The sequence below is a fragment of the Electrophorus electricus genome, chromosome 5 (genome assembly GCF_013358815.1).
Source record: "Electrophorus electricus isolate fEleEle1 chromosome 5, fEleEle1.pri, whole genome shotgun sequence".
Taxonomy (NCBI): domain Eukaryota; kingdom Metazoa; phylum Chordata; class Actinopteri; order Gymnotiformes; family Gymnotidae; genus Electrophorus; species Electrophorus electricus.
Window position 1 is genome coordinate 11276299 of NC_049539.1, and position 26410 is coordinate 11302708.

The window sequence follows — 26410 nt, forward strand, 5'->3', positions numbered from 1 at the left end:
TTCATGTTAAAAAGGTTTATTTCAACAAGTGTGTGGTTTTTTCTCTTTGTAGTCTGTATTCCCAAAAAAGTACAAAATAAAAACAAGTACATCAAAGGATTAGAAATCACATCAATGAAAACAAAGACACACTGTGTTTTTCTTTATATCAATCCAACTGTTTTGTCATATATTTATACATACTCACTGAATTAGTTAGACAAACATCAATACCTCTCAGTAGCTTATCTTTTCATGACAATGTTTTATACTTTAAACCCCATATATGTTATTCTTTTTTTTCTTTTTTACAAAATACACCAACGCATGCCATAAATCATTTAGGCAGGGGAAGGTGTGTGTGTGTGTGTGTGTGTGTCTGTGTCTGTGTATGTGTTTATGTTTATGTTTATGTTTATGTTTATGTTTATGTTTAGAAAAGGGTGATCTCAAGGGCAGGACAACACGGGCAAATAGACCAGAGGGGGAAAGGATGGAAGGTGGAGTCTGGTTGGGTGTGAGGGCTCAGGAGAGGGGCTCACAAACTTTCTAGTGTGCAGTGATGGTGCTGGTGACGCAGTTGTGTGTGGTGTGCTGGGTGGAGGTGGAGCTGTGTCACTTTATTTTTTAATCTTTTTATTTTTCTACATCATGTTGTTCTGCAGGGAGTTTACCTCCGAGGAATTCTCCTCGCCCACCATCTTGTGGTTCTCATGTTTGGGGGTGAGAGAGTTCTGGATGTTTAGGGTCTCGTCCTCCTTGGGCGGGGGGGCCTTCACGGGCTCCTCCAGCTTATTCTGGGCAGTGGGGTCATCCTGAAGAACAACATCTCCATTAGATCCAGTACACCCCCCATACCCGAACCACAAGCAGCCCTACCACGTCCCATCTTCCCACCCAATGAGGTCCAATGAGGCGGGTCAGGTTGGAGCCACTCCATGTAAGCAATCTGGAAAACACTTCCTTCCCATCTTAACCACCCCAAAAGTGGTCCAGTCGCACTGTCCTTTTACTTGCCGACTTCACTCATTTCTCCATGTAAAATATTATTTTTTATTAAATATTTTGTAAATTGCACAAATAACAAAAACATGTTAACAAGATGGTGTACCCACCCAATTATACCTGACATCCATGTTTGCATTAGTAAATAAATTGTTTATAGATCTAAACACAAACACATTTTAACATTTATATATAAAACAGTAGACTCTGTAACTATCACATTTATAAACTGAGTCACAGAATGTGATTGTATTGCAAGAAAGGATCTTGCATATTAGCTTATAAATGGCACCAATGTAACGATGTCTTGTTAGCCTCGAGGGGGGGGGGGGGCGGGGGGTCTGGCTCTAGTGAGCAGAGCAGGACTGATGGCTGGATGAGAAGGATATTCCCTGGCAAGCAGACCCACCCCTCCAACATGCACACATGCAAACCCCCAGCATTCATAAAGCCCCGTTTCCCTAACCCTTTGAGGACCAACACGGCAGTATGTTCAGTCTGCCATAAAACAGAGTTTCATTTATAATATAACAGTGGCATCCAGTTCTAATGGTCCAGTTCTATTCTACAGAATAGAGCTACACTGTGAATTCTGAAACCACACAATGCCTGGCTCAAAGGGTTAATACTTGTCTCCAGCACTGAGACCGAAGCGAGTGAATGAGGTCCTCTGCAATGCCAAGCAGTGAACTCTCTCTCTCTGTGGAATAACCATCATACAGGGCCTCATCATAGCAATAAAGCAATGTCTTTCTCTTCCCATGATCTGCAGCAAGGATGAATTCACTTCCTTCACTGAAGAATCTAAAATTCAGTCTGTTTAAAAGTTTGGAACGGGCACTGGGTGTGTTCACTCTGTAAGTGGTAAGGAACACTGGAGAACCCAGCCCCTGCCGAGGGCCTTAACGGCTCTTTCTCCTGCACCCCACAGGAGCTGGAGGTCAACCCATCCACTTTGTGTGTTTCATGTGATTCTCTGTTCTAAGACCGAGTGTCAGTGTTCATGTGGGCTAAGGTACAAGTGTGGGGAGGAGATTTACCCACTCATCGATGGCTTATATAGTGATCTCCGGCGGGTGGAACTAGAAAAAGGTTTTTTTTTTTTCCTTTGAGGTTAAATGGGGTACAGAGCACTGGTTTGGGGAGGTTGGGCTCATGCGTTAAGGGAGTAACAGCGATAGTGAATGTGGCGATTTTGGGGTAAGGGGCAGGTCTTTGAACCCTTCCTTCCCTGAGAGTGAAGCACTAACTTCATTTTAATGTGATTTTGTAAAGTTGCACTCAGGCAAGTGTGTATGTGCACATTGACATCTATTCTTTGATGCAGGTGGTGAACACATCTAGCACCAGTGATCCGGTGAGGTCTCAAAACACTTTGAGACATGAGCATCTGCATCCTGGATCCTGGATGTGACTGAGCCAGTACAGGAGAATTGAAAGGCAGATGGGGCAGTGTTCACACAGCAATACCTCAAACAGGTTCATACCCAGGAATACACTAATAGCACAGAGTTGCTATCCTAGTACCACAAAGTTCAAATTATACACTAAAAATGACAGCAAGCGTGTGGGGATTTGAAAATGTCTAAGTTCTGGTTGAGTTATTTAATGTGGAGGAAACACCCAGTGGACACAATGCCCAATGGGACACCATGCCCAGTAGACACCACACCTAGTGGGACACTGCTGCACTCTGCTTTCATTCTATTTCAAGAAGTACTGCAGCTATTTGTATATTTATTATTATTTTAAAAAAACATGATCTGTTTTTGGTCAATCTAGAAAGCTTTTGTATGGTTGTAAGGGGATAAGAGTGGGGAAAGACTTGGCAGGTACATCTAGTTTGTCTTAAGATGCAGTGTGGTGCATGCAGTGGTCTAAGCACCATGAAAGCCTCAAAGAATATTTGTCTGCTGTTTAATTTTTTGCCAGTCTATTTATTATAATCAGTATTATATATTTTAAAAATCTGAAAGGGAACTATAAGTGTTCGTATGTGTGTGAGGAAGAGAAAGGGAAACAGAGAGAGTGAGCGTGTGAGCGTGTGTGTGTGTGTGTGTGTGTGTGTGTGTGTGTGTGTGTGTGTGTGTGTGTGTGTGTCTGTGTAGGACAAGTTTGGCTGCTTGCCAGCACTAAGCTCTTTGAGTCAAGCCCATATTGATCGTTGAGGCAGTAGCTCTTGTCTGTCATCTATACAGAGAAATCACAGCCACTTCTTGTCCCAAGAGATTCTTCTCGATTTGCTGCATGCATTTCATTTATGCGAGTGTTTTCTTTTCGGTGATAAGCTCCAGGCTTCCTGACTGGAGGAAGCTAATATTGATTACTCTGTCTCACAGTCTGAAGGTCAAAGAATGTGTAGAAGTACCAAAACAACCTTTATTTCTTATCCCCTGCTGGTTTGTAGTAGATAGATTATTTCACCGAGAGCTAACTGGAGTAGTGTGATTCAAATGATTTCCACATTTTAGCAGATTATAGATTGCCAGATTGGCTTTTTGTTCTGGTGTCACTAAATGATGGGACATTTGGACTCATCTCTATTGCAACGATAGGATGACTGACAGGATAAGTGCACAGTGAGAGGATAGCACCTGCTGCTGTGGGCAGGGTGTGGGACGCTTACCTCACAGACAGGCTCCTCTTTGGTTTTACACTCCCAGGTGTATCTGCTCATGGTTTTCTGAAGGGGGCAGAGTATTAAATACCTCAGAGATGCACACACCTCATTCAGAGAGGGAAAGGAGGAGGGAGACAGTTGGAGAGAGAGAGAGAGAGAGAGAGAGAGAGAGAGAGAGAGAGAGAGAGAGAGAGAGACAGACAGACAGACAGACAGACAAAAAAGAAGAGAGTAGAGACCAAGAAAGACAGATAGAGATGGATACAGAGAGAAAGACAAAGAGAGAAAAAGAATGACAGTGGGAAAGAGAGTTAGAGAGAGAAAGAAGGACAGAGAGGGAGGGAGACAGTGTGGAACAGAGAGATGTGAGGTTATACTAACTAGTGCCTTAGCTCTTATCCAACTGTAACTAATGTAAGGGATTTTCTTCAGTGTTCAGAAAGAAAACAGATCCATTTTAGTGGTTAGTATAGTTTTTGCTTGGTGCCAAGCTTCGGAAGCACAGCCCATCATTTTTATTAGTGATATGGAAAAGGGCAGCTAATAGTGAACAGATGAGCAGTTGTCACTGAAGTGGATTGGTAAAGGTCAAAGCTAGTTATGTGGGGATTAGTATTCAATGACTACACTAACCGACTCTTATTATGGTGCACTGTTTTGATGCTGTGGTTGTGCTTGGTGCGCTACCCTACTGGGAGTGAACCCTGAGGAAAACGTTACAGCAGTACAGAGTGAAGTCTAAGAAGAAAGAATCAACACTCAACTCGTCAGTGTGGCTGAAGTAAGCTGCAGTTGCGGGAGAGAGCAAAGATGTGTCTGGTTATCCCACAAAAAGAGAACGGCGTCCATGTTAGCTCTACTTCTATCCATGCTGCAGGCGTGTTAGCTTAGTGCTTGACCCCTATCACGCCACCTACTGGCAGCAGTGAGACGTTGCATCTCAGATGTTTATCCTGTTTTTATTTCCAAGTTCCATTCCTTTGACCAGTTCCATTAAAGTTCCATTTCTTTTGACCCAGAGATCATTTGAAGACCCCCCCTCCATTCATCTGAACCAGGATAAACGAATGAAACGAAACATTATATATATATATATATATATATATATATATATATATATATATATATATATATATATATATATATATATATATATATATATATATATATATATATATATATACACGCGCACGCACACGCGCACACACACACACACACACACACACACACGCAGTGCAGCAGACAAGCAGCAGCAGTTCCCATGGCCACTAGGAGGCACATGTGAGCTTTTTAGCATGCAGTGATGCAGAGGAGAGTAAGAGAAGGAGAGCGGGGTGCTGTAGGGTGGGGTGGAGGTCCTCCTTTTCCCAAGTTTACACTGGTCTGCAGACAGTACATCTGTGGAAAGAGCTGGAGCTGTATGCTCTGGAGCATCAGAAAGAGTGACATCATCTGACATGTTTGGTTTACTGCAATTCAAAAGTAATGTCTGTGAGTGTGTGTGTGTCTGCATGCATATCAATGTGTTTGTGGACCTGTGGATATTTCAGGGTGTGTGTGCACATGTTATTGAGTTTGTCAGCCCGTGCATTGATTCTCAGAGGGTGTGTTTCAATAGGGTGCTTTTCTACTGCATTTCTCTAGCCCTGCTGGATATGTGAGACTGCAGAATGCGCACGCATGCATGCACGCACGCGTGCACACACGCACGCATACACACACACAAATAGGGGACAGATGAACAGTCAACAGGGAGATGACAGGAAGCCACTAACTCTGATCTGTTATTTGAGAACTGTATCAATTAGGGGTCCCTGCATGCAAACACAACGAATACGTGTGTATAGATCTATGTGTCTGCGTTTGCCTGTGTGTCTGTGGTAGCAGAAAGGCGAGGAAAGATTTTTCTCTCTTTAACCATGTTGCTATGGCAACAGCTGTTTCCTGGGAAACGACATACATGATGTCTGAGAGCAGACCTGTTTCGAGTGAGAAAATGCTTTGTGCTACACTTCCCCACACCATACCCTGTCCCCCCTCCTAGAAGGCTCCGCTCAGGCCCATGCAGGGGGGCAGGGGAGGGGAGAGGTGAAGAGAGAAAGAGAGAGAGACAAGAACCACGTTACCTGACAGATAATGTTATCATAGTAAGCCAAAGCACGAGCATGAGGGAGGCTAGGAGGCGTGTCGCACAGTTTCCTTACGTTTGGGTGGGAGCCCTCAGCGATGGTGGACAGGGAGAAATTATCATTGTGCTGCTCCGAAGAAGGCCGATACTTACTGCTGCGGAAGGGGAGCAGCAACAGAGGGAGAGAGGGAATGAGTGGAAGAGAGGTAGGTAGAGAATAGGAAAGAAGAGAAGAGAAAGGGACAAAAGGATGGAGAGAGAGAGAGTGAGAGGAAGAGAGAAAGCAGGCATTAGTGCATTTTCTGACCAAGTTTGGACACAGTCACTAAAAAAACTCATACCATCTGCGCTGCAGCAGAATGAGGGAGTGCCCCAATTTCACTCATGAGAACCACATGAACAATTACTGATTCTCTTACCACAGAATCAGCAAGGTGCGCAACAGGATGAATCTGATGAACGCAGCTGTACATTGATCACATGCACCAGGGCTTCCAAAGCTCAACCTGATATTGGGCCTTCACCCATCACCTCACTGAGCTCAACTCCCTTCTCTCACAGCATGGTGCTACCCTGTGGGTTTGACCACAGTGAGCAGCTCTAACAGTAGAGACAATGAGGGGAGCTTAGCTCAAAAGATTCCTGGCAGGAATACATGTGCTGCAGGGTGTTGGATAGGACATATTATGTGAATGTGTGTGTATATGTGTGTGCGTGTGTGTGTTACATGCAAGAGGCAGCTGATTTAAGGGTTGGGAGAACTACCATTTTTTCTCTTTGATTTTGATCTTTGTTTCTATGATGTAAGTGATTTCATTTCTTTTTAATTTTTTTCCCCCTTCATTTTATGCCACAGGTCTAAACTCTATAAGTTATCAGTGTGTCCCATTATGTGCATTTTCTCCTAACTTATAACTCTATAATTTCCATTTATGCCTATTTCTCTCTGTAATGTCCACACTTTATCAGGATGTTGTCAGTCGTAACTCATCTGGTGACAGCCAGTACATAGAACAGATGAAGGAGTGGGTGTCTGGTATATCATACACTTCAATTACAGCTTTTCTCCTTTTCTCTGCTCTTGTCTTCTTCATCTTCCTGTCCTCATCTCCCTCTCTCCTCTGTTTCAGTTATTTTGCACACCTCACCCTTGCCAACCTTTCTGTTCTGGGACACGCTGTCTCTCTGGTAATCATCTGTCCATCCATTCGTCTCTCCTCTGCTCTTGCAGCCGCCAGGATCGTCTTTCCCTTTGCTTTGTGACCCTTAAAAGAGTGACTGTTTAAATGCAGTCCCTGGTCCCCCCCCCCCCCCAGGTCTCCCAGCAGTAAGTGGGTCACTCCGCCCACCGCCACCACACTGGCCTACTTTCAGCTGGATCTGCTGTGTGTGACATCATCCCAATGGAGTGGTGTATTAGCATCGTATGCTAAGCATTAGCATGTGTCCACCTCCAGCCACCACACACACACACACACACACACACACACACACACACACTCTTTACTAAAACCTGCTTTTTATTACAGCCCAAAATTCTTCCCAAGCTTTATTATAGCTTGTTTGCCCATATTTTTCCGCTTTTCCCTCATATTTGTAACATAACCTTCTGCCACCAGCAGTTCTAATAAGACGAGCTTAATTAGCTTCCTCTATTTATTTGTCCACCTGGAAATATACTGCCCCCACCAGCACACAAACACATGCATGCACCCACACCCACACACACACACCCACACCTGCGCTTGCGCAGCTTGTTGTTCTCGGTCTTGAGCACGTGCAGCTTCTTGGCGAAGCAGACGATGATCATGAAGAGCAGGAGGACGGTGAGGGCGGAGGCACCCACGGCGATGCACAACACTTGGAACTCAGTGATGACAGACTCACAGCGCGCACCTTTGTGCCAGACGTAGTCCTGAATGTTGCACCTGCGAGAGTGGTGGGAGGAAAGGACAGGTTAATGTCAAGTACAAGACATGTCAGTGTGCGCTAGCCAGCGGCTGCCTTGTGTCTGTAACATGCTCTGCCTATCGGGGGTGGGATGGCTGATTCCATTGGAGGGGTACTGTCCGACCAGGCAGCATTGTCACCTGGCAAGTGAGACCAGGCCAAGAAGGAAAAGCAGAAGAAGAAGAAGGGAGGGCTGAAAGACAAAAGGTAAAAAGCTGAATTTAGCCATCTGCCTCAATCCTGTGACATTGCAGATGGCATAAATGACTGTAAACCCCAGAAGGAAACATAATTTTGTTTCCTCCTCTCATCGTGGTGAACTGCACTTCACCCCAAGCCTTCTCAGACCCAGGAGAGATGCTGCAGTGTCCTTCAAAGTACTAGTTTAGTCCTCGTTTACCAGCTAAAACAGCACCTTAATTTTACACTTGCTCTCTGCTTCTCCCATGCAATATTTATAATGTGCTGTCTTTAGCATTTACTTGGGTCAGGATATGTGACTCACCCATGCTTCTCACTTACCTCATAATACTGGATTGAGGAAAGTACTTTTGGACTAATTCCAGAATTCTGAAAACACTGTTTTAATAGGGAAAACAAACTGTTTTTGACCAAAATTTAAGAACATTTTGTGTTTTAAACAACTCAATATTACTTGCTTGTAGGATGTCTAAGCCAAAAAAGGCTTGAGAATACACAAGTCTGTATCTGGGCTTTGTCAAGATGAAAAAAGAAAAGCACTGAAGCACTGGCATTCTCTTTATATAAGACACACTCTCAACCCCTCTCCTCCATTTTCAGCCAGTGACAGTACAAGAGAGAGAGAGATAGAGCGAGAAAGAAAGAAACAAATCAGAACCACATCAGAGGAGCAGATGCTTCTGTCAGCTGGGGATATGGAGTCTGTAATTCTGGATACGCAAAAGTTTAACTAGCATGAAGAACAACTCTGAATCACATGCTTGTTCTGGGGCTCAGAGGCTGGTTACATGCATCAGAGGAATGTGCATGGGTGTAATCTACAGCCAGAAACTGGAAGCTCAGAAGAGAGCAGTGAGGTGGATGTAGAGGTTTTTGCACAGTTTTGGTCTCCGAATAGGCTTATTGTTTACAGCCTCAGTTAGTGCACATCATATATACATGGATATCTAAATGCACACATTCTATAAACTGCAGCATCAGTTAGAAAAATGTACAATTACACTGATGCATCTAACATAAAATTAAAATTGCTGCCATCCAGTGTGTGTTTTAGTCTTTTTCGTCTTTCCACCTTCAGTGACTCATCATAAGGCATTAAAAAGTATGCACATGCATGCACACACACACACACATACATATGCAGATTAATCTGAATATCTATAATGAAAGAAGGTGAGACCAGTCTGTCTTCAGTTTCAGAAGGCACAGGGAGGGATAGCTAGTGTAGCTTCTTTTTAGCTTGTGTGTGTGTGTGTGTGTGTGTGTGTGTGTGTGTGTGTGTGTGTGTGTGTGTGTGTGTGTGTGTGTGTGTGTGTGTGTGTGTGTGTGTTACAGGCACTGGCACAACGCCATGGAGGACATTCACTCCTAGGATAGAGTGAGCAAAGGAGACAGAGGGTCAGAGAGAGAGAGTGAGACTAGTGACAGGCCTGCTGATGAGGGTACATTCAAATGTGTGTTTCCAAAGTGAGCTCCACTGCAGTCTCCCAATGCCTCTCTATCTCTATTGATCTGCCCTCACCTCCTCCTAGCACCTTTACAGCCTCACTGCTCCCACATGCACAGGATGGAATATTCCACACCAGTCCTCACTCCACATTCTCAGATCCTGCTTCCCACTTGTCTAGAATAACTAAATAACCTAATCTTTCTTTAATTCTTTCTTATTTTTTTTCCTTTCAGCTGCCTCAGTAGAGTTGCAACTCACTGGAGCTCAGCAGAATATTTGGATCGGACACCGATTCCTTTATTTTTCCAAGTAATCCATTGGAATCAGATGAGTGCTTTCAGCAAACTGTGTGAACCGAAGTGACTTGGATTAGAAGTCTTAAATCAGCCACTGAGATGCTGGGTATTGAAGGCTGCCCAGTCTGTTGAAAGGTTACCCGTAATCCCCTCCTCCTACCCCAGAGTCCAGTTTGAGTCCTGTTCGGTTAAGAGCATTAACTGTTCTAATGTTATGCCCTAGATTTCACCCATCCAAATTCACACTATCCAATTTCACCACTCCAAATAAAGGAGTATATATTCCATTCAGTGCACTACCAGGACTGATGCTCGTGGCTCCATGCCAAACCTGGGCTATATACAGGTTTACAGAGACTGTAGCATGATTTGGAACCTGGCTACCATGGCTACTAGGGAGTGGGACAGATCAGAGCAGAATTTATCACTACAAGTTATCTTTTCTCAGACCATACTCTGCTTGTCATGACGGTTGAGCTACCTGGGAGCCAGTAACTACCCGCTGATCTGTGGAGACCCATCTGCCACTGTGAGGCTGCATCTGACACTGCAATTGCAGCAGTGCAGCCTATAAAACTTCCAATAGGCACAACTCACACAACTCAACCTGTTGGACAACTCGGTGCTAGTACTGAAGCAAAATCAAGCAAAGGAGGGAAAACAAAAAAATATATATATAGTGCTTAGGACAGATGGTAAACCTGAACACCATCTGGTTGATACGATGCAGCCTCACCTGTGTTTTTAGTAGAACTTTTGGTCATTGGAATTGGCAGAGTGGCTTGAAGTGGACTAATGCACACATGCACATGTGCACACACAAACACATGCATACACATGCACACACACACACACACAGTTTTGTTTCTGCTCTGGCAATCAGCACTGAGTCTGACTCATTCCCTCTTGTTTTTCTCTCTAAATGCCGTGCTTTTTACTTTTATATTTCCAGACTGAGGCTTTAGTTTTCCAACATTTTTCCACATCTTTGCAGGCGATCTACCTATCATTCGGAAAGACTCAAAACAGCATTTACCTCATGTCTACATGAATTGAGCACTACCTTTCTGCTGCTGTTGTTGAAAGACAAGAGAAAAACGACCCATACAAACACCACAGCTGCATCTGTATGCTAAACAAGCCCAGATCTTTCAGCTGGTCTGTGTAGACATGATTTAGTCCCACCATCTGCTGAATGTCCATCTGCAGAAACCTTTACGATGCAACAGAATAAAATGAGATTGATATCAAGATTCATAAACTTAAGCATTTTTTCACAGCACCTTATGGTGGTGCTCTGAAAGTATTCCTATACCAATATTACGTATAAGTAAACACTCCTACACTCAGATCAGTGCATTGCTGAAAAATCTCATTAGATCCTCAGAAAATTCATATATACTGTAGATGGTATGTTTTGATCTAGATTAAGAAGGATGATTGAACTACACTGAAAAGACAGGAAACTAGCTATTTTTTAGCTATTTTCTCAGGAAGCATTTCAGAAATTCACAGACACATCAAGCACTGGAAGCAATCCATAAGAGATGTGACATCCAAGCACACATACACACACGTACAGGAAATGGTGGAACTGAGCCAAAAGAGGAGAGGGTAAGATGTCTTGATAGGGTAAAACCGACTACTGATGCAGCCAGAGAGAACTGCAGCAGGGCAGAATATTCTATCATATCTGGGGCTCAAAGTCATATACAGTGCATATGGAAGCTTTTCAGACCCTTCCAAGTTTCAAGATATTTTTCCAGACCCATCTTAAAATGGATTAATCACATCAAACTACACACAATACTTCTCAATGACAAAGCATATATATATATATTGTTTAGGTTTTTTGAGACACCTTTCTGTTGGTTGTTTCTCCCAACCTTCTTGGTAAAACCGTTCAAGCTCAGCCAGGTTGTCCTGAACTTGTTCAGGTCTGGCCTGTATATGAGCCACTCCAGGACTTTTTCAGAGTTGTCCTGATTCCACTCCTTTGAGGTTGCCAATGTGGCTTGGGTCGTTGTCTCATTGAAATGTAAACCTTCGTCCAAGCCTGAGATCTTGGCCACTCTTGAAAAGGTTTTCACTCAGGATTGCATCCATCTTTCCCTCTATCCTGACTAGTCTCCTAGACCCTGTTCCTGATCACAGCATGTCACTGCCATCATTGTGTTTTACTGTAGAGACAGTATTAATGAGGTGATGCTCAGTGCCTGGTTTCCTCCATATATGCTTCTGGGAGCTATGGCTATTTTAATTAAATTTAATCAGACCAAATGGTTTTGCTTTGTATGTTCTTAGAATTGTTCAGGTACCTTATAGCAAACTAAACTATTGCTCTGATAATAAAACAAAGAAACTCTGGATCTCACTTATACTGACCATCTGTATGTTGGTTACCAGTTTGACACAAGGCGCTTTATCCCAGAAAACTCAATTTGGATGGGCAGCCAGATCAAGGAAGACTGTTGATGGTCTCAAACTTCTTCCATTTCAAAATAATGGAGGCTACCATGCTCTTGGGCTCCATCAATGTTACATAAATACTCTTATATCCTTGTGCAGATCTGTGCCTTGACACAATCCTGCCTCATAGGTCTATAGACAATTCAACTACAAGGTCTTCACAAAGGGCCTAAATATTTATATAAATGTGATATTTCATTGATTAATTCATCTTCTAAACTGCCTAATCCAATTCAGGGTTGTGGGCAGCCAGATGCTATCTTGACAGCAAGATAGCTGCCAATAGAGCAAGACTGCTATATTTCAATCTTTTATTTTAAATAAATGTACACAACATTCCAAAAAACAATTTTAGCATTGTCACTGTGGGAAACTGTGTGTAGATTGATGAGAAAAAATGTTGAATTGTTGAAACTGAAACATATCAAAATATGAAAAACATGAAAGGGTCCAAAAACTTTCAATATGCACTGTACATGTAGAATGTAATACTGAGGTATAACTTTTATTTCCACCTTCAGAGTTACTCATTTTAAGCCACTGACAAGCATTTACACACATACGCACACACACACGCGCACACACACACACACACACACACACACACACACACACACACACACACACACACACACATCGAATCACCAGTGCACTACAAACATCTAGGACACAAAGAGGCAGACCAGCTCCAGCAGAAACAAACGGAAGCTCTTTGCAACATACATCACCCTTAGGGGGTCAGGTCACAATTAGGGTCACTGCACACATTAGGGATTAAAAGGGGTGAGAGACAGATTTATCTCTATAGGAATCCTATTATGGGTTGCAGGGAAGAAAAGAGGATGGGCTCAGGGTCATGACCTTGACCTCTGCATTGGGATGGTTAGTAGGAGGTGCAGAGCAGTATCCACTGCAGTTGATTAACTGCTCCACACCATCACAAAAGGGCAGTAGCAGGGGAGTGTGGGATGCAATGAGAATGTGGATGGGGTTCTAAGTTTTAAAGTACATATGGACGTCATACTTTTTAATTAACTAGCTAGTTACTTGGAGCTTGCAAGAAGCTGACGTTACCTGTACTAGCTAGCTACTTGTTTTCGATCTTTGAAGTTGTTAGTTAGCTAGCTCACTACGAAACTTTCAATGATCTGGCTTACACTGACAAAACGTAGATAAAACTAGCTCACTACTTAGCTACAGGTTGAGGTCGGTATTGTGATACCCATCTTTAAGTTTCAGGCGATGAACGGGGTCTGAAAAGCATCCATCTGCACTGTATATGGCTTTAAGCCCCAGATATGATAGAATATTCTGCCCTGCTGCAATTGTAGTGTTTTTTTTTGTTTTTTTTACCCTATCAAGACAGCTTACCCTCACCCTTTTGGCTCAGTTCAAAGGTTTGACAAACCTTATGGAGTGAAATGTGCACAGCAAACTAGCTACATGTCCAGGGTCATGTCAAATATGAACGTTAACCATGCCCGTTGCTCCGTTGCCATTGTTCTTCAAAATACCTGCAGAACTGATCCAGTTTAGGCTGTACCTAGGGTAGAATATTGGCTGATGTACAGAAATTTTAGAGGCAGTTTAGCAGTTTAACCAATCAAAATTGTTACATAATAGTCCATGACTTTAGGAATTGGACTGTTTTATGACCTTGTTTTGCTTGTGCGAGATTTACATTAGAAAGAGGTAATGACACTGTTTGGGGTTCACAGTATTTCAGAACAATAAACCAAACTCTTCTTATTCAATCATGGTGAGGTAAATAAAATTTTCCATTCTATGCCAGCTTTAAACACAAGTATCACTGTACCCTTTATCAAAGCACAGATAACAAAGGAATCACTAGACATCAGAAAGTTGTTTAGATTATTTTATTATATTTTGAACAGTTTGTAGTGAGAGATAACTCAGACTCAAAAAGTTTACAGTGCGTTGAGAGCTGCTGAATAAGAGCTGGAATCAGACAACATGAAACTGAAGTCAAGACAAAACAAACACACACACACACACAAACACTGTAACCGAGTAGCTGATGAAAAATAATTATATTTGCGATTACCACTGTTATCTCGTTATATTGGTTAGGCTGATGCAGAATGAACAACTGACCTATTCATGCTCTGCATTCTTGCATATTTATTGTTGCTAGGTTGTACAGAACGCTGCTTTAATTAATTAAAGAAGACTGATAAAAAATCCCATTTAACACGACTAAGTTTCTGTCTTAACTTAGTTAACCTAGTTAACTAGTTAAGTTACATTCAGAGTTTGTTACTAATTTTTAGCGTAGGCTACGTTTTCGTTCAAGTTTGATAGTTGAGCTGGTCTGCTACAATGACCAGCTGAATTGTCTTATTCTTACTATATTATCGGAAGTGTATTGTCTTTACATATAAAATATGATTTGAAATCAATAACACTCTAAATGTAAATATATAAACCGCAGCTGAGTTGTATTAGTATCTCATTAGGTTAAACTGGATTGTAAAACAGTAACACTGCAGCTAGCTACCCTTAGTTATTTACTGGCATGGTCAGGTTTATATTTGTGTTTAATGGGATTTTGTTTTATGGGACTTTGTTGTTCATTCTATACCATATGCCAATGACAAAACCGTAGTGATCGAAATACAGGTTACTTTTCACTAGCTATTCAATTGTCCATTCCTTTTCTGTGCCCACCGGAAACAACACTTCGGTTGTGGTCTTTTCTGAATTTGCACCGCGTTTCCGAAATGTAGCGCGCGTTGTTATTTTGAATAAAGTGTTTTCTGAATTTGGATTTTGTGTAGTTGCAGCGCGATTGGTCTTCCTGGCCACCGTACGTGGGTCAATGGCTAGAACCAACCCAATACACTTAACGGCTGCGTTAACCCCCCCCCCCCCCCCCCCCCCCCCCCCCCCCCCCCCCCCCCCCCCCCCCCCCCCCCCCCCCCCCCCCCCCCCCCCCCAAAAAAGAAAAAAACTAATGCTGCCGATGAAAAACGACAGTTTGCGACATGGAGGCACCAATTACCGGCCTTGCATGCCTTTCTGCTCCAGTATCATTCCCAGCTAATTAGCTGACACTTTTGAAATCGTCAAATCTACTTGACAGCCTAGTAAATGTCGGTAACCTTGTCAAGTTGTTCCTGACCGTGCCAATGAGCAGCGCGTCAGGCTGAAAAGGAACTTTTCTTGCTTGTGTCGATTGAAAACCTGCATGAAAAACACTGAGTCAGTAGAGACTGTCTGACATTGCAGTACTGAAAAAACTGGCCATTCACCGTATACACCGTTTTAAAAGAGTAGTTCATTTGATGCCGTGCCCGGTAGGGGGGCCGTCTTGCACTTCATTACGGTAGGACGTACAAGTTCTGTAGTTTGATAAATAGATAAATATACTTTGATACACACACGTATATATTACTGATGTACAGTAGACCCATATATGTGTGTGTGTAATAAAACTCTACTGATATAAAAATGGCAAATGTCCATTACATCAGCACAACCACCATGCTCAAATGGTTGGGTAAAATAAAATAGAAATAAGGTGTGATGCTTTAAAGTATTACTTATCTAATACAGTTACGCACAAAAGTAGCAGTTGAGATGTCACCAACTATGCCTAACAGAAAAGATGATGTGCTGGTATATGAGGTGCAAATTCAGTAGTAGTTAAATAAACCCAGCTGATAGTGTTTATCAGTTCAGTCCTCAGGGACTATCAGGTGCTCCATACTTATGCTTTATCCCATCTTTAAACACTTGAATCAAGCCTGTAAAATCTCTGAATACCTTGGACAGGTGTGCTAGGAGCCAGTTTGGTGCAAAAATGCAGATTTTCTCTTCAGTCTTGAGATTAGTACAGTGATTAGTTTATATATTTAAAAATAATTAAGTCTCTTGTTATAATGCAAATATATTTTCATTAATTGTTTTAAATATGTTGTGTGACATCACTATGCAAATTTGACAAGCCAACCCAAAATATTTTAACTGAACTGCAGTATTTACCAAATATGTTCTTAGTAGTTTTGGCTGGATTTCCCAAAGGAAGCATTCTTCCAGGGCTGTCCACTGTCAATGTCAGTTATCTGAAATCAATCACACAAACCTCAATCAGAATGATATATCTAATTTGTCAGCATAGTTTATACTTTGTTTAGTTATAGTATTGTGGTAAGTTTTGTCAGTGAATGGTTCAATCAGCATTCTGAAGAATAAAAGTGTCTTCTTTAGAAGTGTTTTCATATTCACAAGACTTCATTTGTACAGCTGTTTGGAGAATGTTCATTTGTTCCATTCTGTTGTGTATTCTTTTGCTATCCTTATTATAGCCAAATGGTTTGCATAGTTTAGCAATTGTATAACTTGGTTTATAGTAGTGTGTTGTATAACTTTAGATTGTTTTATTTATTTTACTATTGTAGCTTTCTCTTCTCATCTGGTTCAATAGCTTATGTTACCGTGTTAAAATGTAGCATCGCAGAAACTATTCATTTTTCACTCAACACAAGGATGTCATAAGGAATGACAATAGCGATTTAAGGACCACCCATATTATATTACAGAAGAAATTTTGGGAAAATAAATAGTCAATTTTCTGGACTTCAGAATGGTATTAATAGGATACACATTGTACGTGTACATGAGCAAGATTAAACTAATTGCATCAAAAACAGGTGTAGATTTCCTGGGTTTTTAAATAGCTAGCCAGTCAACTTAGATAGATAGCATTTTGAAAGCTAGCTAGCTTTAGCTAAGCTGTCACTACTTTGCACAAGAAATCTAGCATTTTTCAAAGACAAAATGTTGCAGTGCATAATTACTCATTTTTATTAAAATAATGCAGTCAATAAGACAATAACTATCTAAATATAATAAATGGATTGTAAGTTACTTACCTTTCAATAGCTGATTCCTTTTCCCTTAGGACTTTGGCATCTTCTGAGCAATGTGTGGTGGAGAATTCAAGGAGAGGAAACCCCATTGGTATGAAGAAATGATAGACTCCTCTTCAGACTCAATGACTAAACTCAGCAATATTGTTGGGTTTTTGGGTAAATGACAAAACTAGGAAAGTTTTCTTGTATGTGTACCTTTTGTGGGACTAACTAAACATTTTTTCAAATTCTTTGTTATTTTTTGGCTTTGGTTATGTACCTTTAATATGCCCCATCTAAGTAAGTATTATGTATTTCCTAAAGCTTTGGACCTCAGACAGCCAATATAAAAACTATCAATTAATTTATATTTTTTTTATCTTTTTTTAACTCTAATATTTATTTATATTTTTATCCTAGATGGATATTTAAGAATTAGATTACATAATTTTTTGAAGGAGTTCAGGTTGCATACTCTCTACTTTCCAGAAAATAATGTCTAAATCACTTGAGAAGTGTGACATATGCAACATGTCATCCAGGCTACATCTGGAGGAGGCAATCTGTCCTACCAATCCTTCATATTAACCTAATCCTCACCCTCACATTCATCCACTCATAGCCCAGTTTATGCATTTTCCTCCCTCTGGCCTTTCTACTGGAGCAGCTATTAGACTCCAATGGACTTTAATGGAGAATTCCCTCCCTAAGCTTCATCAGTGATGTGTGGAACTTAAGGAGTTGTTATTTGATCAAATTTGCATGATCATTTCTCTTGGAAAATAGATGGACTGTGTTTGTGTTATGTTAGAGCTATAAAAACAAAACAAACCTGTGAATATAGTCTGCAGCCCAGTGTGCAAGTGAATCACATGCTTTGGACTGACTGCAAAGCTCAAATCGATCTGGCAGTGAGAGAAAGTTTCCCAAAAAAGTTTCCTACAGGAAAGCATTTGGTGATTAATTATGTACATGGTGATGTGGGACTTGTCCTTGTGCAAGTCTACATAACCACATGTAGCATAAAAACATCCCTCTGAGTAATACTTTTTCTTGCCCTACTAACACACAAGCATTTATCTTCTCAGTTCCCTTAGCTCCTGTGGGAGGTTCTCTCTCTGTGTTTCAGAGTGAATGTGTCATAAAGTACCCTCCTAAACGCTTACCTGCAGAAAACTCCAGTGCCCTCTAGCACATAGCACTGGCCTCCGTTGAAGCAATAGCTGGGCACTGCGTCACACTGTGACCTACAGGTGCCGTTACTGCGTATGAAGCCATGCTGACAGTCTCCATGAGGGGTGGCAGGTGGGCCTTCATCCCCGTCAGGCACGGTGGGGCTGGGGAAGCGTGGGACGAAGGGCCTGGGTGGAGGGGTGGTGGTGAGCTTCTTTTCATACGTGTCAGCGGTGGCACTGTACTCATCCAAGGTGGGGGAGACAGCATTGTCATGTGTGAGGTACGGATTGAGGTAGTTGTAGCCATTGGGCATGGTCCAGACAGTGGGCTCATGTCCCTGAAGCTCGTGGGCGGATGGGGATGGCGGGACTAGCTTCCTGCCATGGGAACCGGTGAAGTCCACGGTCAGGACTTCAGCAGGGTGGGATGGAGAAGCAGCAGGGGTGGGCGTGGTTAGGGACTCCTGACGGTCCAGGTTGTACACAGTTTTCTCTTGTTCTGCTTGCACACCTTTCCATGGCGATTCGACAGTTGCGTGCTCTGACTCTTCCTCTTCCTCGATGTCCTCCTCGGCTGTCTGATGTGGCAGCAGGTGGTCTGTCTCAGCAGAGTCAAGACTGATCGTTATTTGTCCCTGATCTGGAGTGGCCTTTTCAGGGGCAGTAGTGACCATTTGAAGGTCCTCTCCTGGCAGGCCGCTGCCTGGTTCTTCCTGTCGGGGCTTCCGTCCAGAACGGGGGAAGAGGTACATGGTGCCAGTCGATTTTGTGACCTTGGATATTTCCGCCAGCTTCGCATTCTCATCCTCTACTGGCAGGGAGGTCCCGTTTCTAGCAGTCACCATCTTGGTTGAATTCCCCATCACTGAGTTAGCTGCAGAGAAAGAGCAGGTCAAAGTTAATATTGTTTAAAATACTGAAATAAAATAAAACCTTTTTTATATGTAGTTATTAAAATCACACCATTACTTTACATACACACGTTACAATTATATGAGTAATGTCAGCACAAAGTATAGGACTGAAACATTGTATTAAAGGAACACTGCACCCCAGCATGCTGATGTTGTGGTCCAGGTGTAGTTATGAGATAATTCTAACTCCTCTCTGTTAGCCTTCCTAACTGCTAGTGACACCAACATTTCTAGATGAAGTGATTCTTTAAAGTCAGTTGCTTCGAATTAAGTTAGCCTCCCTATTTATTTCATAGGCTTCTTTTGCAAGGCCCTGGATTAAAAATGACAATTTTACTAATGCATGCAGATGGTGAGAATATATAATTAGGAATTAGACAAGAGGAGTGATGTGTGATCATGATTATATATGGATTTTACAGACCTTTTCCTTCCATCCACCAGAGCCCCTAAAGTGTGTCTAACCTGATTTTTTTTAGATAGGAGGCAGTGTAGGATGTAGTGTCAGTTTGAAGTGTATGTTCACGCAAGCTGGGGTGGGTACAGGGTTTTTGCAAAATGACAGCTACAAGGCGAGAGTCATGGTGTAGAAGACAGACTACTGCATGTATTTAGGCAGAGCTCACCATGTCTGCAACAGTGAGCATTCACATTAAACTGAAAGGGAAGTGTGTTTGGCATTACTCAGGTGTTTCTTTTTCTGTAGTAAAATTCAATTAGGTCTTTTCCTAGGTCAGATTCTGGATTATCTGAATCACAAACTAGGATTTCATGAAATCTCGGGTTCAATATGTATGCTTGTATGGATGACAGCTTTGCATAGTGCATAAAACTCATATGCACGTATGCATAGTGCATAAAATATAGTGCAAAAATATGCACAGTCTCTCATATTAAAACTAAGAGTTATGCATGCTTATTTTTGGAATAACTAATCCTTCTCAGAAGACGACTTAACGTGGGCTAATTCATCCTCCAGCCATGCACTGTCCTCTCCTGCAAAAGACATCATCTAAGACTTCACCTCCAGATATCCTGAGATATGCAAAGAGAGCCATTTGTGTGGCATCTCCTCTCTCAGTGACTAGCACTATCAGCCACTGCCTCATTTTCAGCCAGTGCCTTTCCCAGCTGCCTCCTGCTTCTAGTCATTCGACAGCACCTACAACCATGAGGGCCTTCAGTTCCTTGCTGGCTGGGAGTTTGTTTCAAGAATGTGTCCATCTGGTTTTCACTCCTTCCAAATTAGAGGCAGATAAACAAAGTAGAAGGAGATTCACCAAGACCTTATGTGTGACAGTGGAGACTGTCCTCTCCATTTCCAGATGAACCATTCCCAAAAATGGGCAGACAGGCCTAGTCTTGGTTTTATTAGCACTGAGCCACTGACACACTATTTCACTGACACATCTGATTAAATGTCATATCTGATACAAGCCTGTTATAAGATGAGTAGAATGTGTTTTGATGTACTATAGAGCACTAGGGAAATGGTTATGAGGGTTGGTTAGTCTACACTTACTCCAGCTGTATCAGGAATAAACATGCATGCACTCAGACGCACAAATCACAAAGAGTCGAGTCATTTATTTTTGAAGGTTTACACCAGACACAAGATGCTGCTCAACTGCAGCTCAAAATTTAAAAATTCCCTTTCAGTTAAAAATGTTCATTTTCATAGAATGTGCTGTCAAACTAATTAGACTCGTGAAAAACATTTGGCAACAGACTCATTGGAAACAAGCTGCAAGAAACATGAGAAGACGTAAGAAAAAAAAAACAAAAACCGAGCTTCAGCTGTTTACTGCCATTATGTGTTGAGCTGCACTGAAGGGGTGGCTGGAATCCTGACATTACATTCATTATAGAGACAACACTCAAATCTGACCACTGCTCATGCATCTTAAACTGAAATAACAGCTAATGTTTGAGAACCAGACTGATAGACCACAGACCATTATAATATGAGAAAGCAAGTATCACTATGTTGTTTTCAGGAAACTGAACGTCCAGTGAAGAACGTGCTGCAACTGTTGTGATAAATACGCATTAAATACGCAAAAGTGCTTTCGACCATTTGCACACTAAATGATGATTTACTTCAAGTGGTCGTGATCATGTTTTAAAATTCCACTTTGTGTGAAAAGCTAGCAAGCCAGAGACAGGAAACTGAGCTGTGGCTAAAGAGTGTTAACTTAATTATGACAAGTATTTAATGCGCAATCACTGTTCATCATCAGCAAATATGTGTTATAGATGCTTGGGCTCAAAGCCAGCAAAGAGCATCATTTCTGAAGCCGCAAGCAAAAGGTAGAGGTTACCTTTATGGGACCTGGTGGTGCCAAGCCAAAGACAAGAAAAACAAGTTTTAAATGGACTAAACCATCAAATGTAAAGTGACATACTGAATAAACATGTAAAGCAGTCGAGAGTTCAACTGGTTTCAGAGTTAAACTGGTTTCAGATGAGTACAGTTAAGAGTTAACTGACTTGACCATTTGGTAAAATGGACAGATTCAGCCTGGATTTTGTCAGGCAAGGCATGCTCTTGGGTCTGCCACTGCATGGTGTAACTGTGTGGCTTCTACACAGGAGTGAAAAACACAAAGGGCCAAAAATAGGGGGGCCCTGTTGCGGTGCCCTTAGAGAAAACCCAGACAACTCCTTGGGCATTCCAATTTTCTTGGATGCTCAAATGATTGTTATGTAATACATGGGCATCCCCCTTTTTCCAGGCACCCAAGTAGATGGGAAGAAAAGGGTAAGACAGGTGCGACAGGAGCCACGGTGGGGTTCAGAACTGGAAACTGGCCTGGAGTGCAGGTGGTCTGGGGGCTGGAGGCACTTGGGGCTGCTGGCGTGAGGAGAGCCAGGTTGCGTAAAGCTGCTTGGGGCGGTGCCAGTCTCACAGAGTCTGGCTCAGTGGAGGGCAATGACAAACAGGGACAGCTCTATCATTCCTGTCACACGACACACTCCAGCCTGGAGAAAGACAGGGTAGCCATCTCAGTCTCATAAGGCTCATGGTGCACACGGTTCAGGGGTGGTTCTGCTTCTCACAGTAAGGGAACAGGAAAGGCATCATCACTGAACAAACTCTCACAGTGCCCATCTGAAGCCCATTTCAACTTGCACTGTGCACTGTTGATCCGACTGAAGTGAAAGAGGAGTTGCTGCCAAAGGGCTTATTTTATAGCATGAGGGCTTCTTCTTCTATTCAGACTCTGGCCGTGTGCCATGGCACTGAAATAGCTTCACTCAGTATATGCTGATTAGTTTAAATAACCAATCAATATATACTAAGAACTGTCAGCATGCGTACTCTCAGTGTGGTGGTAATGTCATCCACAACCATGCCCGCTCTATATAACAACACAACACTAACACTACTGCTACCAGCAGCCTGAATGGAACTGGTGGGCTATGTACAAACATTAGAGTAACTCATCCAGAGTCAGTAGTCTAGAGGGGTTCAGCAGCTCTGTCTGCATTTGTCACTGGAATCCCAACGACAGTCAGCAAAAAATAACTGCTTCAGCAGAAAAGGAAATATAAAAAAATACAAAACATAAGAAGCCAAGTGAATTGATAGAATTACTATGTAATATTCACAGCATATGTGAGAAGCTGTTGGCGGGCTGGGATAAAATAGAGTGGGATTCTCTGCTCAACTGAATATACACAAGGGATGAATTAGGGGGAGCTCTATTCCTCAGTACCGTCAATGCGATAATGACCCGCAGCCATTAGTTAAGGATAACGAGGAGAAAGAAGGCTGGCAGCTGTTTCCCTGCCACTCAGGCTGGTAGAAGCAGGGTATTTTTGCCCGGATAAAGGATAAAGGATCAAGGATCAAAAGACTACTAGCTGTACCCATAACCACAGGGCTGCCTTTCTCTCCACTTCCGTATCAGTGCTAGGGCATGAAAGATATTGAGTAAAAATGGAATTTTCCAACATAATACAAAAGGTATCATGCATTTATGCTTTTATGTAGAAAAGCTGCATCCACCCACATGTTGCATTTCTCCATAAAAAAAACATGCATAAATGTATTAGGGCCTGATTTGCTGTACTGTTGGAATAGGTGGTATAAATAGTAAGAAACAACGAGGAGAGGACAGTGCAGAGGCTGAAGGGACAAAGACCTTCACAGTGTAAACAGTCTCAGTTTAAATTTAGGCTAAACGACTCAATTTACCATTCGTGGTTTGACCATGAGAAGATATATATAATTGTAATTTGTCATTTTATTGTGGTGTATAATTCAAATTTTTAGAAATGCACTATGTACTTTCTATTTATTGTCTAGTTTATGGATAATATAAAATGTTTACATCATGACAGTGGTGCAGTGGTGTTCTCAACTTATTGGTGCAGTGTGAAAAACATTTATTTATTATTTTTTGCTAAAAACTATATGTCTGGCATTTAATACGAATATTTCCATTTGAGGCCACAGTTCATGGTTCGGTGTTTCATTGTACTCACAAAACATGAAAGTGTGAGATTTGCAAAATGTGTGGATGGTTCTGAGAAATGGGTTTATGCATTTTGAAGCAGGAACATTGTTTCCTGAAACACTACAACAGATCCCAGTAGTAAAGGATATGGGAACCAATGTATGCATGCGTTAGGATCCGTGTGTGTTTGTAGTGTAATAACTGTGTGTAATGTAGTCTAAGAGTTGTGTGTACCCGTGTGTTTAGTCTACAGTAAGAGCTGTGTCTGTGTGTATATAAATGCTGTTTGTTTAGTGTCCAAGGTATGTGTATGGGTATACATATGTGTGTGCTGCTCTCTGTAGTCAGCTCCTCGCCCTCATCCCACAACTCAACAGGTGCTGGGGTGGCAGAGATGTGTTGCCATGGGAACCGGCTCACAGAAAGACGTGTGCAAAGACAAGAAGAAGCACAGCACAGCACAGAGACACAAACTCCTTCCGAACACACACAAACACACAAACATAGGAATAAAACTCTCATGAAAACAAGAATTCAAATCACAAATATAGATTAAAGGAAACACAGTCAAGTTCAACATCTTACTGTTGCAGCACAGTTCACTCCAATATGTGCCATTGTGGTCCAAGCAAGGCTTTTCCAAATGCAACTAAAGCTTGCACTCAGTGACACCAGCTGCACACAGAATACTTAGGTTCCAAACCGGCCCTGCAGAAGGACTTTCAGCAGACCAAATAATAATCAAGTACCTTACTGATGTGCCGAAATTAGACAGAGCGGCCCTAGTGATGTATTTGAAAAATGTTAGTATGTAAATCTTCATATTTTCTAGTGATATATTTATTATATTCTAGTGAGAGACCTATTACAAAGACAATTCTCATTTTTGTTCATAAAATAAACATACTCCCGTCAAGGCTCATATATGTCGTATATGTCCTTTAACATTAAACAAGCGACGATTAAACAAGCGACGGCGCACGGGCGGTTGGCGAGGGTGCGAGAGCTGAACTGAGGTTCATTGACAGCAGAAAAGAATACAAAAAAAAAGCATTAAAAAGTATGACTCATTTAAAATGTCTTTGTAGATCTTAGTTGCACAATTTTGACCTAAAAAGCATCACGCTTTTCACTTGTAGACGTGTCTGTGTCCTGTTGCTGGGCGTTGAAGTGCAGAAATTGAGCATCCAATCGGTTGGACAATATATTACCTTCCTACCGACAGTAACGACGCTCCACCGCTATTTGATACGGATTGGGGGAAAAGATCGTTACGTACCGACCAAAGACTCGATGAGATCATCTCTAATGCACGACGCTCGGTCAGAATGTAAAACTTCAACATTTTTAAAGGATTCTTTTGATGTGCATGGTGTCAGACATTTATCACACAATCCCGGTGGTTTTGTGGCAAAGACATTTCTACCAATCTTTTATCAGATATAATCTGTTCTTGTGCGTAAAATCGACTAGTGGAATGGAACGTTTGGAGTGGACCGACAATGAACAAGATTTTCTCGGTAAAGACGAGCATGAATTATTCAGTAAAGCGCTCCAGCGTCCGTAATCCCGCCATTGTGTGCCTCCATCATTGCCATAGTGACCGCAGCTGCTTTACTGGCAATCACAGCTCAGCAGCCTCTCGCGCCTTACTATCGTTAGCTATGCAGAGACACAAACTGTAGACAGCTATGCTCACCAGAATACAAAGTGTATTCTAGTGAAAAACGATACAAAAACACATACTGATCCAATGTAATTGAGATGTTATGTCTAAAATATAGTTTTTATTGAATCATCTCATATTTTACTTTTCTACTAATGAATACGAGATTTTTCCCAAATCTGTCACCCCTGGATCCCTTTAACCTATATTTCACGGTTTAGTGCCAAAACAGACAGTGTCAGCAGCATTACTACTGACCGACAATCCTATTTTGAAGCGCTGATGCGTAACCTTCGTGTGGAACATATTGCACATCTGGAATGTCAGTTAGATTGCTGTTTTAAAAAAATCTAGTTCTTACCACGTGCAAACAACGATACCAAGAGCAATACCAAAAGGACCGGCATCACAGACAGTCTCCAGCATCTCGAACAAAGACCCATTTCGAATATGCTCATTCTTGCATGTAACGACAGCTAAGAAAAAAAAACTATCCCTTTAAATTTCGATGCGAATATAACTCCTAACGGCGTTTTCTCCAGTCTGTGTTATATTATATATCCTCTGAGCATCTTCATTTCTTCTTAGAGAGATTTCTTCCGCCGCGTTTGTGGACTTCCTCCTCCTAATTACAGTGTAATGGAATTTGGTCCCTTATGGTGCCATTGCCACTGAAAAACAGCCGCACAATAGTCCTCGCGCAAACACCGACGTACGCCCCTCTGAACATATGACAGCGCGCGCACGGACACGCCGGTAGCACTAAATTTAATTGGAACCCAGCACACACCTTGGAAACAGTGTGAATCGCTCCTAGAACCGGGATGCGATTCTTCCTAAACTCGCAGCCCGGATAGGGGAAAATGATTTCTGCTCCCACCAACTCCCCACCCCCTCTTCAACAAAACCCCTCCCCGAGCTGCTCTTACCCTTTTAATAAATATTCAACTCAGCCGAGGGAAATACAGCCTTATTATGTGCACCTATATTACACATATTAAAAAAACGAAGTTCCTGTTGCATGTTCTCGAGCATCAAAATAATGTTTATATGAAAATAAAATGCAGGATGAGATTGCATTTAATTCCACAACAAAAACCGTTAACATTCAAGGCTCGCTGAGCAAAGTTAACTCTAAATGGTTAAAATGGTTTGGCTAAACGCGGGCCAGGGCGCGGTGATTTACCATCTATTAAAATGACCCTTCATTAGAAACGAGA

The 26410-nt window shown here is 42.0% G+C and overlaps 1 protein-coding gene across 7 annotated transcripts; it reads right to left on the reverse strand.

The window, feature by feature from the left end:
- On the reverse strand, positions 1–26037 carry cspg5a (chondroitin sulfate proteoglycan 5a). 7 transcript variants are annotated; one of them, XM_027005386.2, is made up of 7 exons: positions 25552–26037; positions 18139–19021; positions 7472–7660; positions 5809–5887; positions 4369–4390; positions 3611–3667; positions 707–794 (listed from the first exon to the last, which is right to left on the reverse strand). In XM_027005386.2, the coding sequence occupies exons 1-6, from the start codon at positions 25646–25648 to the stop codon at positions 3636–3638; spliced, it is 1302 nt and encodes a 433-aa protein (XP_026861187.2). In that variant the 5' UTR covers positions 25649–26037; the 3' UTR covers positions 707–794; positions 3611–3635. The 7 variants fall into 7 exon arrangements, with proteins under 7 accessions (XP_026861188.2, XP_026861184.2, XP_026861186.2 ...); XM_027005387.2 differs by lacking the exon at positions 4369–4390 and having other exon boundaries at positions 1–794; positions 5809–5884; XM_027005383.2 differs by lacking the exon at positions 4369–4390 and having other exon boundaries at positions 1–794.
- Positions 26038–26410: the final 373 nt, after the last annotated feature.